The sequence below is a fragment of the Alternaria conjuncta genome (genome assembly GCF_024043145.1).
Source record: "Alternaria conjuncta strain BMP 0040 chromosome Unknown scaffold_35, whole genome shotgun sequence".
Classification (NCBI taxonomy): domain Eukaryota; kingdom Fungi; phylum Ascomycota; class Dothideomycetes; order Pleosporales; family Pleosporaceae; genus Alternaria; species Alternaria conjuncta.
Genome location: NW_026250124.1, coordinates 108,636 through 123,014, shown reverse-complemented (window position 1 = coordinate 123,014; position 14,379 = coordinate 108,636). Strand labels below are relative to the sequence as shown.

General features: G+C 52.6%; 3 protein-coding genes across 3 annotated transcripts; 2 read left to right on the top strand and 1 right to left on the bottom strand.

Annotated features, from left to right (window-relative positions):
* Positions 1-2,314: 2,314 nt before the first annotated feature.
* On the bottom strand, positions 2,315-3,653 carry J4E85_011464 (uncharacterized protein; the record flags this gene model as incomplete). The annotated part of the gene is made up of 3 exons (XM_051475667.1): positions 2,315-2,711; positions 2,759-3,363; positions 3,411-3,653. 3 exons carry the CDS (start codon positions 3,651-3,653, stop codon positions 2,315-2,317), a joined length of 1,245 nt encoding a protein of 414 aa, XP_051320560.1.
* A 500-nt stretch (positions 3,654-4,153) lies between these two features.
* Positions 4,154-8,720, top strand: J4E85_011463 (uncharacterized protein; the record flags this gene model as incomplete). The annotated part of the gene is made up of 3 exons (XM_051475666.1): positions 4,154-4,592; positions 4,643-8,190; positions 8,241-8,720. The coding sequence occupies 3 exons, from the start codon at positions 4,154-4,156 to the stop codon at positions 8,718-8,720; spliced, it is 4,467 nt and encodes a 1,488-aa protein (XP_051320559.1).
* Positions 8,721-10,172: 1,452 nt separating this feature from the next.
* J4E85_011462 (uncharacterized protein) lies at positions 10,173-12,773 on the top strand (the record flags this gene model as incomplete). Its single annotated transcript, XM_051475665.1, has 3 exons — positions 10,173-11,267; positions 11,347-11,597; positions 11,648-12,773. 3 exons carry the CDS (start codon positions 10,173-10,175, stop codon positions 12,771-12,773), a joined length of 2,472 nt encoding a protein of 823 aa, XP_051320558.1.
* Between the last annotated feature and the right edge of the window lie 1,606 nt (positions 12,774-14,379).

Sequence of the window (14,379 nt, the reverse complement as noted above, 5' to 3'; positions counted from 1 at the left end):
ACAAAGAGGCTTCCTTCTCTGCAACGAGGTCGCTATGCCATCGCTTCCACCCCATATACAGGCATTCAGATTGGTATACTTACCGTCAGTCGTCATCGCGCTCCTTGAGGACAGAAGTTCTGTGATCAAGATCATACGCGTCGTCGTATGTATCGAAGAAAGCCGGTTTTGACATACCCTGTAGTTGGTGGCCACAAGGTTGCCAGCCATTCGATACCCAGCCATCTGGACAATAGAGGTGCTGCATGTACTCATTCGCAATCTCTTCATTCGCTTTAGGCCATGCTTCAATAAAAGCTGGTAGAACTGTACACGTATAGTCAGTACGCGGAACGAGACATGCCAGTTGTGGGGTTGGCCTTACTATCTCCACAAGTGCGAACTTTGATGACAAAGTCAAAATGAATCCCGCATTGCCTGCACTGGATGGCATATTCGTGGAAGTTGAAGTGTGCGTCAATCTCCCTCTCTGAGACGTCATGATTCTCGCCCAGCACATACATTATGATGCCAAATTTCTGAAGACGAATGCTGCCACTCTGACATGCATCAAGTAGGCTTTGGACATGTGGATCGCATTGAGGTCGTTCATACCGCACGTCAAACACGCCTCGCCCGCCGCAAGAGTCCCAACCCTTGCTGAGTACGAGTGTTTCCAGACCCATTGGCAGAAGCTTGTCGAGACTTCGCTCTTCCGGCTTGTCGAGAGGACCTAGCGTGGGTCAGCAAGTTACAGATCAATGACGGGTATTGCATACTAATCAAGAGTTCAAACGGTACAGCAAGATACCGCAGACTGGCAAACTTTTGGAGTGTACCCAACCTCGTATCGCTGTATTCACGGCGTTCGCACAACTCCAGAGCTTGAAGTCCGGGTTGTAGCGTCTCCAACAAGGCCTTAGCCTCAGACCACTGCCACTGAGTATTGCCTGTGGCATGTGTTGACGACCCCCAAGAGAAGGATGTAATTGCCTTGCATGAGCCAAGAAGATTTTCCAACAATTCAAGATCACACTCGAAGTTTTCCAGTCGTATTTTTTCGACCTTGGACCTCTTCGGGGGACATCCCCAGGAAAAAGGGGGATCGCTGAGACTGGATTCAAGATAATCGTGGTCTGACAGGACTACTTCCCGTAGAGAGTCTAGCCGAAGGATGGGCGCTAGCCAGTTGATGTGCAATCCTAGCATTCGGATACTCAGTCTTTTCAGCCTTGTGAACTGGTGCACACGACCATAAGGTATCCCTAGGCTTGCGGAGAAAATAGGTAATAACGCCGCCTGTGGCTGGCGCTGGACCCAACTCCCATTCTCTCCTTCGGCACGTGCTGCTCCTGGACAACAATTCAGGGCGACGGTCTCGATGTTGGGCGTGAGCCATAGGATCAAGGCTGACTCCAAAGCACTGAATGCGTCTTCACCTTTGCGTAAAAGTGTAGCATATTCTTCGTTAGGAATGCCGAGACTCTCAATCTTAGAGCAAATCATCTGTATGTCTTGAAAGCTGCGGATGCGAGAGCTCATGTGCTCGTCTCCGATAGATACCTGGCCAACCTCTTTCATCTCTTTTACCAACGCACCTAGCGCAGGGTTGGTGATCAGACTCCTGATGAATCGGGTTGATGGTTCGGTATCGTAGCAATGATCATACTTTCTATACATCATGGTTGTGGCGGCGCGGTTAAGAGAGCGGCATGTCAGAGCTACCGATGCATAGTCGAGAATCGGCCGTCGGGGCCGGATTGCGTCGCCTTCGAGGTCTGTCACTGTAAATTTACTCGTTGGGTGCACAATATCGGGTAGGTATTCCAGGATTCTCAGTAGTATCTCGTCCGGTAGTGCACTGATGCGATCTCCCTTGTTCGTCGATGCGTCCTTCGAAAGCGGGAGGGATTCTGACAGCCTAACGCCGCCTCTGGCAAGGCTCCTTGTGGTCGGCCGTTCGCGGTTCGTCGTCTTGACCATGATGATTGATGGGACTTTCGAAGTATGGGTCGTTGTAGAGACGTATGTGCCACGGTGCCTGGAGAGGATGGGATGGATCGCACGGAAGGTGGGCCCCGGCGGTCAAGCTCGCTCCGGCAGCCGGTTGCCGCTAAAATCAAATTTGACCCCACCCGGCTGCTCCGCCGACGCGTCAGTTTCGCGTTCGCCGCGACGCGCATCTTGGCGACACTTGATCACGACATTGACACACAACAGTATATGCGAGACTCACTTTTCGACGCGATCAAATTGTCTGCACCTTAAATTTCCAATAAGAAAATAACACAGCTATTTGGCCAGCGTCACTGATGCATCGAGCCTCAAGTTCTCCTTAAGCAGCCACCGTCTGTACATGGAAAGGATAATCTGTGTACCCCTTTTGCGGCGGATCAGCGCCATAGAAGGTGTCGCGATCATACTGATTCAGCTCTAGGCCCTCAGCGAGGCGCTTCGGCAGATCCGGGTTCGCTATGAACCACCGACCAAATATGACGAGGTCAGCATCTCCGGACTCTACCTTCGGCGCGGCATTGTCTCTATTGAATCCACCAGCCGCAATGAACTTCACGCCACCCTTCTTTAAGATGTTTCGGAAGTTGACGAGCGTGTTGCCCTTGACCTTGACCGTCGCCTCCGCCTCCACGCCCTTGCCTCCTTGTGTGGTGTAAGCGGCCAGAGCGTCCATCTTGGCTTGCTCGTCGAGGACTTCATCGAAGCGCGGTTCGACCCTGGCTATCGTCAGCATCAGCCTGGGGGCCGAAGTGGTTCAACTCACATGTGGACATACGCCGGCCTCTCACCCTGCGGAAGCGACGCGATCTTCTCGCATAGGTACTCCCAGTGATCGTTGGGATTGCTGTCCTTGGTGTTCTGGAAATAGTTGTATGGGCTGAGACGGATGCCAACTCTGTCAGCACCGATGGCTTTGGAGCAGGCTTGGATGACTTCAAGCGGAAAGCGACTGCGTCCTTCGATTGACCCGCCATACTGATCCGTTCTCTTGTTAACATTGTCGTGTAGGAACTGATCGAGCAAGTATCCATTCGCGCCGTGAATCTCGATACCGTCGAAACCGGCCCCAACCGCCTTCTTCGCGGCTTCTGCCCAGGTCTTTGTCAACCCTTCAATTTCTTCAACAGTCAATGGCTTAGGTGGATGATCGGCGCACGCGACACCGTCAAGCCAACTACCCTCCATGGGCACGTCGCTCGAGCTGACCGTTGGCGCTCCGGCCCGGAAGGACGGTGGACTAGCACGTCCAGTATGCCACAGCTGGCAGAAGATGTACCCGCCTTTTGCGTGGACAGCATCGGTGACCTTCTTCCAGCCGGCGATTTGGGAGTCCGAGAATACACCCGGTACACCTGGATATCCGCTGGCCTAGTACAAGTCAGCGCGTTTGCTTCGACTGGTCGCGCACTACCCACGTATTTGGCAATGTCAGTAGCCTCTGTCAATTGCAATCCACCTTTGCTTGCGCGTTGGCTGTAGTACTCAACGTGTAGCTCTTTCGGCACGAATACTCCATCTCCCTCTTTGGTTGCTCGCATGCGTGTCAATGGTGCCTGCACTATTCTGTGCTCGAGATACAGAGGGCCGAGTTTGAACGGCGAGAAAAGCGCAGTCTCTTTGAGTGGCTTGAAGCCTGTCGGGCTATCTGCTTTCGGCATATTTGTTGGTATCGCACTTGCACTGATGACTGAGAAAAGGAGAGAATGAAGTCGTTGCTGCCACAAAAGATTTGTAACAGCTACATGGCTGCTGCTCAGGGTCTCCTATGTACCTGGCGCTAGTGCCAGAAACGGTGGTCGCCATCGTCGCAGATCCCATGTTAGGGAGTGGTGTTTGCAGATACAGAAATGGGGGAGGGGCAGATGCAGCAAAGCGTATGACGAGGCTGATGTTTGCGGAGTACGAACGAACCGCCATCTGTACGACGCTGCTGCGCTGTGGTCCAAGAGTGGGGTACTGTGGGCCCGGCCATCGGAAAGGCGAAATCGTCTATCATCGGAACAGTCGTCTCGCGCAAACAGGCCAATCAGCGATCGCATTACGTGAGAAGGGTGTGAATACTGCGGAAACGGATGTTGGGTGAGGATATTATGAAGAGAACATCGCATTCTCTATCTCTTCGGCCTCATTACCTGTCTGCTTAGGTTTGACACCCGTCATGTCTCTGCCGATTCCGCCGAAAAGCAGTGCAGATCCGCCGCGGGGCCTTTCCGCTACCGAAGCCCTCACACCTCTCATCGAGACGACATTCAGAACACCAGACATAACAACGTGGATCAACGGAAGGAAAACAATCATCACTAACCCAAACCCGCACTGGACTCTGCTAGACTACATCCGCGCTCAGCCGAACCTCAAAGGCACGAAGCTGGGATGTGGCGAGGGTGGATGTGGCGCATGCACCGTTGTTCTGCAGGTTGCAGATTGGCAGTCTGAAAAGAAGAGAATCAAGCATTTATCGGTGAATGCGTGCCTATTCCCTCTGGTCGGTATCGACGGCAAACATGTCATCACCGTGGAAGGCATCGGTAATGTTGGCAGACCGCATCCTCTGCAAGAGAGGATCGCGAAGTTGCACGGCAGCCAATGTGGCTTCTGTAAGTCAACGAGGCTTTGTTTCCTACACTGAAACTGACTATCTCCATAGGTACGCCTGGTATCGTGATGAGTTTGTACGCAGTGGTGCGCAACGCATACGACCCGGAGACGAAGAAGTTCCATCTCAGCGCACGAGAGATCGAGATGGAAGGTCACTTGGACGGCAACTTGTGCCGCTGTACAGGTTACAAGCCGATACTTCAAGCTGCAAAGACATTCGTCACCGAGGATCTGAAAGGTCAATTAGCAGAAGAAGACGAGCCAACGACTGCCGACGCCGAGAACTTTGAGAAAGATGTCATTGATCTGACTCGCAATGGCTGTGCAGGTCCTTCCAAGGTCTCCTGCAGGCGACCGGGTGGCTGCTGTAGGGATAGCCCGTCCGACAGCAGCTCAACAGACACCAAGTCAGATACCTCGTCACCTCCAACGGAGCCAACATCGGCGTCAGAAGACGAGCACATCACTGCCGTTCTGGATGCAAAAGAACAGCCGCAACCGGATCCCGAGATTAGCGGCGCTGACTACGCGAAACCGCTAAAGAGTAAAGAGCATGGTGCGGCTGCCGAATCCAAGACTGTCACATCCACTATCGAGGCACCGGCGGCCGCTTCAGAGAAGGGTGTCCCCAAGATCGAGTTCTCTGAATACGTTCCGGACACCGAGCTCATTTTCCCTCCTGCATTATGGAAGTACGAGCCGCAGCCACTGTGCTACGGTAACGATAAGAAGATCTGGTTTCGTCCTACAAAGCTCGAGCAACTTGTGCATTTGAAAGACGCATACCCCTCAGCCAAGCTCATCGGCGGTGCCAGTGAAGTTCAAGTGGAGGTTCGCTTCAAAAACTCCGACTTTGCTGTCTCCGTCTACATTTCAGATATACCAGAATTGAAGCAAACGCGGATGCCAAAACATGCTGAGCTTGAGACAGCCAAGGAACTCGTCGTTGCAGCGAACACTCCGCTCACTGAGCTTGAGGAGATTTGTAAAAAGGTTTGCACAATGCTCGGAAAGCGTGCGATGGTGCTAGAGGCCCTTCGCAAACAATTGCGATATTTCGCGGGTCGTCAGATTCGTAACGTTGCATCATTAGCTGGCAACATTGCAACAGCATCGCCAATCTCAGACGCCAACCCTGTGCTGCTTGCGGCTGGTGCTACCTTGGAAGCTGTAAACAAGAAAGATGGCAGCGTCGATCTCCCGATGTCAAGTTTCTTCATCGCCTACAGAACCACATCACTCCCGCCTGATGCAACGCTACATCGAATTCGAATCCCTTTGCCTCCGAAAGGATCACGAGAGGTTCTCAAGGCTTACAAGCAAGCCAAGCGCAAAGACGACGACATCGCAATCGTCACGGCTGCATTCCGAGTGCGTCTAAATCCTGACGGCCTAGTGGTGGATGCTTCGATTGTATACGGCGGCATGGCGCCTATGACGAAAGAGTCACCCAAAACCCAGACTGCCCTCTTGGGTAAGCCCTGGTTTCATTCGGAAACTCTTGATGCGGCTCTCACGGCGTTGTTACAGGATTACGATCTTCCATACGGTGTTCCAGGTGGCATGGCAGACTACCGGAAAACGCTTACCCTGTCACTTTTCTTTCGGTTCTGGCACGAGTCTGCTGCTGAGTTTGGTCTTGGCAACGTTGACGAGCAGGTGATTGATGAGATTCACCGGGAGATCTCCAGTGGTGCTCGCGATGATTACAATCCCTACGAGCAGCGCGTAGTAGGTAAGCAGGTGGCGCATCTATCTGCTTTGAAACAGTGCACTGGCGAGGCGGAGTACATCGACGATATGCCACGATTAGATCGTGAGCTATTCGGTGGACTCGTCATGTCGACAAAGGCCCACGCCAAAATCCTGAACATCGATTGGGAGCGAGCGCTTGAGCTGCCTGGTGTTGTTGGCTACATCGATCGACACAGCATACCCGCGGATGTCAACATCTGGGGCTCGATCAAGAAGGATGAAGCGTTCTTTGCTGAAGACAAGGTTCTCTATCACGGTCAGGTCATTGGCATGATTTACGCAGAGTCGGCTTTGGAAGCCCAAGCGGCCGCGCGGGCTGTGAAGGTCGAGTACGAAGAACTACCTCCTATTCTCACCATCGACGAAGCTATCGCGGCCCGAAGCTACTTTCCGCATGGGAAGAATCTGAGGAAAGGTCTTGCAATCGATGACAAGATGGGTGAAGCCTTCGCCCAATGCGACAAGATATTCGAAGGTGTAAGCCGGCTAGGCGGGCAGGAGCACTTCTACCTCGAGACGAATGCAGCGCTCTCCATACCTTCCGGAGAAGACGGGGCTATGGAGGTCTGGTCGTCGACACAGAACACCATGGAAACTCAAGAGTTTGTTAGCTCGGTCTTGGGTGTGCCAAGCAACCGGGTCAATGCCCGCGTGAAGCGCATGGGAGGCGGTTTCGGTGGCAAGGAGTCTCGCAGCGTGCCGTTCGCCGTATACACAGCAATAGCTGCTAGGAAGGAAAAGCGGCCAGTGCGCATCATGCTGAACCGCGATGAAGACATGCTGCTCAGCGGCCAGAGACATCCTTTCCAAGCTCGTTGGAAGGTCGGTGTGTCGAAAGAAGGCAAGCTCGTCGCGCTTGAAGCTGACGTCTACAACAACGCTGGTTTCTCTCAAGACATGAGTGGGGCAGTCATGGATCGATGTCTGACGCACTTTGACAACTCATACGAGTGTCCAAATGTGTTCCTGCGTGGCCACGTGTGCAGGACCAACATCCACAGCAACACGGCATACCGAGGTTTTGGAGCGCCACAAGGCATGTACTTTTCTGAAACTGTCATGTATAACATTGCTGAAGGTCTGGGCATGGATGTGGACGAAATACGATTGCAGAATCTGTACAAGCCTGGAGAACACACCCCATTTTTCCAAAAGATCGACGAGGATTGGCACGTTCCTATGCTTTTGCACCAGCTGAGCAAGTCTGCCGACTACGAGAATCGAAAAGCTGCTATCAAAGACTTCAACTCAAAGAACCGATGGAGAAAGCGAGGTATTTGCCTCGTTCCTTCAAAGTTTGGTCTTAGCTTTGCGACAGCTCTACATCTCAATCAAGCTGGCGCTTACATCAAGATCTACCATGATGGCAGTGTACTCTTGCATCATGGAGGAACAGAGATGGGTCAAGGTCTCTACACCAAGATGTGTCAGATAGCCGCGCAAGAGCTTGGCACTCCGCTCGACGCCATCTATACCCAAGATAGTCAGACCTACCAGATTGCGAACGCATCGCCTACCGCTGCATCATCCGGATCAGACTTGAACGGCATGGCTGTCAAGAATGCATGCGATCAGATCAACGAACGATTGAAACCATATCGCGAGAAGTTGGGAAAAGATGCGCCACTGAAAGCGCTCGCCCATGCTGCTTATGTCGATCGTGTCAACCTCGCAGCGAATGGCTTTTGGAAGATGCCAAAGGTCGGGTATACGTGGGGCGATACAAATTTGGACACCGTCAAGCCTATGTACTACTACTGGACCCAAGGAGCGTGCTGCTCCGAAGTCGAACTTGACCTACTCACTGGCGACCACACCGTGCTACGAGCAGATATCATGATGGTAAGCGCGCATGCCGATGCATTCATTTCAACATGCTAACAACACTGCAGGACGTTGGCAACTCTATCAACCCAGCCATAGACTACGGACAGATTGAAGGCGCGTTTATCCAAGGCCAAGGTCTCTTCACCATCGAAGAAACACTCTGGACTCGAAACGGCCAGCTCTTCACTCGGGGTCCCGGAACATACAAGATCCCCGGCTTCAGCGACATTCCGCAGGTCTTCAACGCCAGTATGCTTCGCCACGATAACGACGGCAACCCGCTGTCGTGGAACCACTTGAGGAGTGTTCAAAGTTCCAAGGGTATTGGTGAGCCACCGCTCTTCTTGGGATCAACGGTCTTCTTCGCGCTGAGAGAGGCGGTGTTGGCGGCGAGAAAGATGAACGGGAAGAACGACGAGGGGTGGAATTTGGATAGTCCGGCAACCTGTGAGAGGCTCAGGTTGGCGGTTGGAGATGACCTTGTTGACCGGGCAAGAACGGTAAAGAAAGAGGGTGAGACGAATTTCTTGGTTGCTGTAGCGTGATCATGGGTATGGGAACACGCGTTCACCATTCCATGTATTATTTCATTCAATACAGGTGTCCATTCATACACGGCGCCTCTCTTGCGCATTGCTTTTGCGAGGTTTGACGCGTCCCGCACGCGTGCTACTCTTTGCTTGGCAAGAACATAAGTTGATGCTATCGCCCGTTTCAACACCTCCTACAGCGAATACATTGCTTCTCTTACGATAGCCTTCATTACAACCCCGTCGGATGAGAAATGCCTATCGCGCATCTTATCGGAAAGCGAAGCCGGTAGCGATGACCTCAGCGGTGGCATGACTAATGGTCGCGCGGCAGTGTGTCAAGGAAGTCGCGTCGGGCCATGATAGAGCAGCTACCCAACACCAACCGCATCCCTTGCATCAATGCAGCTTGCCTGAACAGGCTCCTAGAATTCCCGTGCCTTCCAATATGACAGCAGCTCCACATGAGGCCACCATGGTCTATCTCCATGCGAACCACGCGCGGCGGAGATAACCGCAAATTCTCCGCGCCTTGCTGCTGACGCGCCCGACAATCGAGCAGCATCGTCAACCACAGCCTACGTGCCTGTTGCCGTTTGCAAGGTCGACACACGGAAACCAAGATGGAGTGAACGCGCTTGACGATGGATGTTGATGGCGTTGGGAAACCTCACCCCCACTCTTGGAAATGCGTTCCCAAAGCTACGCCACCACGCGCAACCCCGCCCACTAGCGGCACGACTCAACTCCACACTCGGCCGCGATAGTCGGACTTGTCGACCCCGATAAGCATGGCCTCTATCCGACGCGATATCGTATAGCATTCCGTGAAGCGGAGTCTTGAGCCTCTCTTCACCCCATTTCATTTCCAGTGCCCCCATCCTTTGATCAGATCATCGAAATAATCTCTCAGATTCTGCGCTATGGCATCCACTACTGTCGACAGTGCAAGCTCAGGGACCCGCGGGCGCAAGAGAAGGAACTTGAGCAAGAATGAAGGGAAGAAGTTTGTCTGCACGAATGACGGGTGTGGGCGGTCTTTCACTAGAGCCGAGCATCTGCAAAGGCATTTGCTGAATCATTCGACGGGAGAGTACACTTGTGATCGATGCAGGGCTCACTTTAAGCGGAGAGATCTTCTTGGTAAGAATGATGCACTCTTTCCTTGGCTTCGAGAATGCATGGCTGTTTTTGCCCATGAGCTGCTCTTCGCTGAGACGCACGGAACTACATGCCCACAAGATGCCGCGCTCCTTTCGTGCTACTAGATGAAACAGCTTTCTATGAAATACAGCACCTAAGCTCTTGTTTGTTGGTTCTCGCATCTGCTTTGTAGCATCGCGCCGTTGCTCTATTATTGATCGTAGTCACTAACCCATTTGCGCAGAGAGGCACATCAGTCGCCATCGCCAAAAAGACGAAGAAGCCGGCGCTGAGGGTTGTGGAGTGCTCAATACCCGAAAGCGAATGTGGAAAGATGCCGAAGGCAAGATAGTCACGAAGAAGCCCAATCTATCTAAAGACGGTCAGAGGACCGGGTCGCTGTCGCTATCGCAAACCGAGGACCTCTTGCAGTCGATGCCAGACTTCGCCGAGTTCGCAACATATCAGGGTCTTCCTATATCACCACCTACATCGAACGGGCCATCTCTACCCCATTCATTGGACGACAGAGACTCAGGCATAGGAATCAACTACCCCCAAACAAACCTCGATCCAAATAGCATTCCTTCATCTAGTTCATACTCGCCCACAGATCAACGCTTCTGGTCCGCCAATAACACGCAATCATCAGCCGAGCCATTTACCTCTGCGGTTTACGACAATGCGCCATTTGACGAGATATTTAATCCAGATACAGCGAGTTCCTTTAATGCGCCCTTCACAACCATGAGTAACTACAATTGGCTCTTTGATATGGACTGGACGAGGAACGATCAGGCTCAACAACCGATCATAGAAGACCCATTCCCCGCCCTACCCTTTGAGGATAATGCGGTATCTCAATCGATCCAAGGTTTAGATTTTCAATTGGAACAGGTGGACATGGAGGGGCCGCTATCGACGGTCGGCCAGTTTGGCTCACTTCCGTCCCAGCCAAATGAGTCTCTTCACCACCAGCACCACCACTCACCAACTGCACAATTGATCACGCCACCGATTGATGACGCAAGCAAGACAGCTGGTACGCCGTCTAATAATGAGCCCTCCGCACCAGCGACAGACAACAATGCTTCCATCGACGTTGAGCGACCACTGTCTTTACTGCAACCATCGCGAAGCCTACCGATCATCGACGAACTAGCTCGTCAGCAGCTACTAGATCTCATTGACATTGTACAACCTACTGTACCTGACGGAAGTATAGTCATGCGAGACCACCCGCTGCTCTCATTATCATGCTTGCAAACATACTGCGATCTGTTCTTCACGCGTTTCAACACCACATATCCGTTGATACACATGTCTACATTTGACCCATCAGAAGTCGACACACTTCTCCTTGTATCAGTCTTGCTGTTAGGCGCAACGTATGGAGAGAAAGACGCACACCAGCTCGCGGTAAGTGAACACGCCATGTGGTCTTCAAGCTCCGACTGACTCGAAGTAGGTATGCATTCATGACGTACTGCGTCCACAGATCTTTGCCAATGCCGGGTTTTCGGCGAAGCCTGATCTCTGGGTCCTTCAAACGATCCTATTGGTCGAGTGTTTCGGTAAAAGCAGAGCTGGACAAAAGCAACACGACATGTCGCATCTCTTCCACGGCTTACTCATCAACCTCATTCGGCGGAGCGATTGCCAAAGTATCCGACCACCAACACCGGAAGAAGCCACGGATGATCTCGAAGATGACTGGCGGACATGGTGCGAAGCAGAGCAAAAGAAGAGGTATGTATTCATCAACTGAACCCTCACGGCACCTAGCTCAAAGTGCGCAGGCTGGCGTTCCTATGCTTCATGTGGGATACGCAACACGCAGTGCTTTTTTGCCAGTCGCTTTGCATGTCCGCTTTTGAACTCCGTTCCAACATGCCATGCGATCAGGCCATCTGGGAGGCCGACTCAGCCGAGACATGGCATCAGTTGCGGCAGAGGCAGCCAACGACCCCATTGTTTCTATCGTGTCTGAAGATGTATCTTCACCCCGATGCTGCGACTATCCCCAAGAACCTGAACGCGTTGTCCCGGTCGTTGCTTCTACATGGCCTAATGTCTGTAGCATGGGATATGCAACGGAGAGACCAGACATCGCTGGGCGTCATTGAGTCAAACCCACTCGGCAATTGGCAAGCTCGTCTCGCAGCCTCATATTCCGCATGGCATGCAGACTATACTGCTTTCTGCGCCGCATACCTATCGTCGCTTCCATCATCCACACCCTTCCTCGCTAGAGAGTTCCACGTCTGCCGCACCGCCACACTAGCGCTTTATCACGCCGCGCACATCTTGCTCCACACGCCCTTCCTGGACCTCCAAATCTACGCTGGCTCACGGCATATCCTTGGCCGCCCAGTCGCACGACATGACTACGCACGCTCCCAGCGTGTAGTCAAAAAATGGGTAACGGAGAACACAGAAGAAGCCGGGAAAGCAGTCTGGCACGCCGCCGCTCTCGTCAGCGAAGGCGTGGAAGTTCTTGACGGCGACCTGAGCTGTTCAGACATTAGTGGAGGGAGACTTTGGCACCACCCTTGGGCTGTGTACCTTGGTACGTTGGTGGTATGGGGTGTATGGTATGCTCGGCCAGCTCCGCCACCGCCTTCTGGCGATCAGCTACCGCAGCATCTTCAGCATCTTGACGATGAGGATGAGATTATCTGGGATCCTGCTGCGGAAATGAAGATATTGCTTGGCGCTATTCTCGTAGCTCAACCTGAGAAGCTGCTTGAAACCGGCAGTGAAGGCGTTTTTGCTGGCGGTATGGGGAAGAGGGGGACGAATGGGCTTGCAGCCGTCGTGAGCAAGTGTTTGAGTAAGGTGCGGTGGGCTGTCGTGCATGATGGTATGATGGTTCTTAGAGGGCTTGTACAGTGGCGTTTAGTTGGCGGTAGTGGTGGCCTATGAAATGCCAAGATCGAGAAATTCAATCGCGACATCTATCTCTTCGGCACCTAGTCGCTTCCTTCTCCCCGTGTAATCCCAAGCCATCTATGACGGTGACCAAGAGTCCTCGCAGGCTTTTTATATGGCCACTGTCTGTCCACCTTTGCTGGTCTGGCCGGTCTGTCATCGTTGGCGGTCGAGGATGGGGTTGAAGTACCCGAAACAGTGATGGACGTGCGCATGTTCCCTGCGTGTTTGGTGACCTCGGCAGTTGATTCAGTTGTCGGGCTATCGTGCGTGGTTGCGTATTCTTCATAGAGTGTTTTCACCAGACTAGCAGCCCAGGACGAGTCGCCTAACCCCAAGCGATATCGAATGGACGAACCGAGCGCAAAGGCCTTTAGCTCGCTAGCCAAGTTCAGCTCAAACTGAACGTACTCTGCTCTGGCGGCGGCCTTTGACTCCTGGTGTATGCGCTCGATACGTGATTTCTCTGCCCGATACCGCTTCGTGTGGGTTGATGTACAGGAGTGATACAATCGAGTTTTCGCAATCTTGAGCTGCTTGTTTGCGGCCGAATATCTCTGGGCGGCCAACTGCCTCGGGCCAGCGCACTCATCTAAATACCTCTTGCCATATACTGTTAGCAGATCTCTGTACTTTTGCGTCAGAATGACGAGGGAGCTATCTTCGACAAGCCAAGCAATGCTCTGAGCATCAGCAAGCAACTCCTCAAGACGGTCCAGATTCACCTCCGTGAACTCGTGTGCATACGCATTGCGGATGAAGCGAAGAGATTCAAGCCTTCTCTGGATGATCTTATAGAGGTGGCGCCAATGTTCGTCCTCGCTCAGGAGTTTTTCAAAGTCCCAGATAGATAAACCTTCGGGGTCATTCAAGTTCTTCTCTTGCATTACATCGGGAAAATAACGTCGGCCAAATACGAATATGGCTCGTTTGAACCGTTCATGAACATCCCCCAGAATGTGGTGTTGGACTTGGTACGGCACCATGACCACGACATGTTTCGTAGCTCCACGGGCAGAAGTGGACCCCGGACTAGAGCCCAACTGCTGACTTATCGCGTCTGTCTCTGGCTCGATTGACAACACAGACGTGTTTTCTGCACGGAGTCTCTCAAGATAGTCGCCGGAAAAGAGCAGCTTAAGGCTAGTAACCTTGCTTTGCTTTTCAAGGACATGTTTTAACATCCCATCAAGCTTTGTGGTTGGCTTCAGGTCCTCCAGTGTTTCATTATAGAATGAACTCTGAGCTGCGCGCCAACGCTCCATCTCTTGAATCTCCTGTCGTAGAGTAGAGTGAGAGGCTCTTGTGAACGGATTAAAGGGCCGCCTCAACGTCGCAGTATCGATGGATGCATGCCCGAGTATTCGAAGCTGTCGGTACGATTGGTCGATGTCGTGCAGGAGTGCAGTAATCGTGCGTTTCTGAAGGCTCTTTGCTGAGCCCCTAGTTTCGTATTCTCGTGCCTTCGCCAACAGTATCGCGGTCGTTTCACGAAAGAGCCTCGTTTGCTCATCCGGCGGTAGCCTTGGGGCAACGCGCCTGAACCAACCTTTTGCCATGTACTCATCATTGGCAAGCGACCTCTCAACGATTTGCGTGA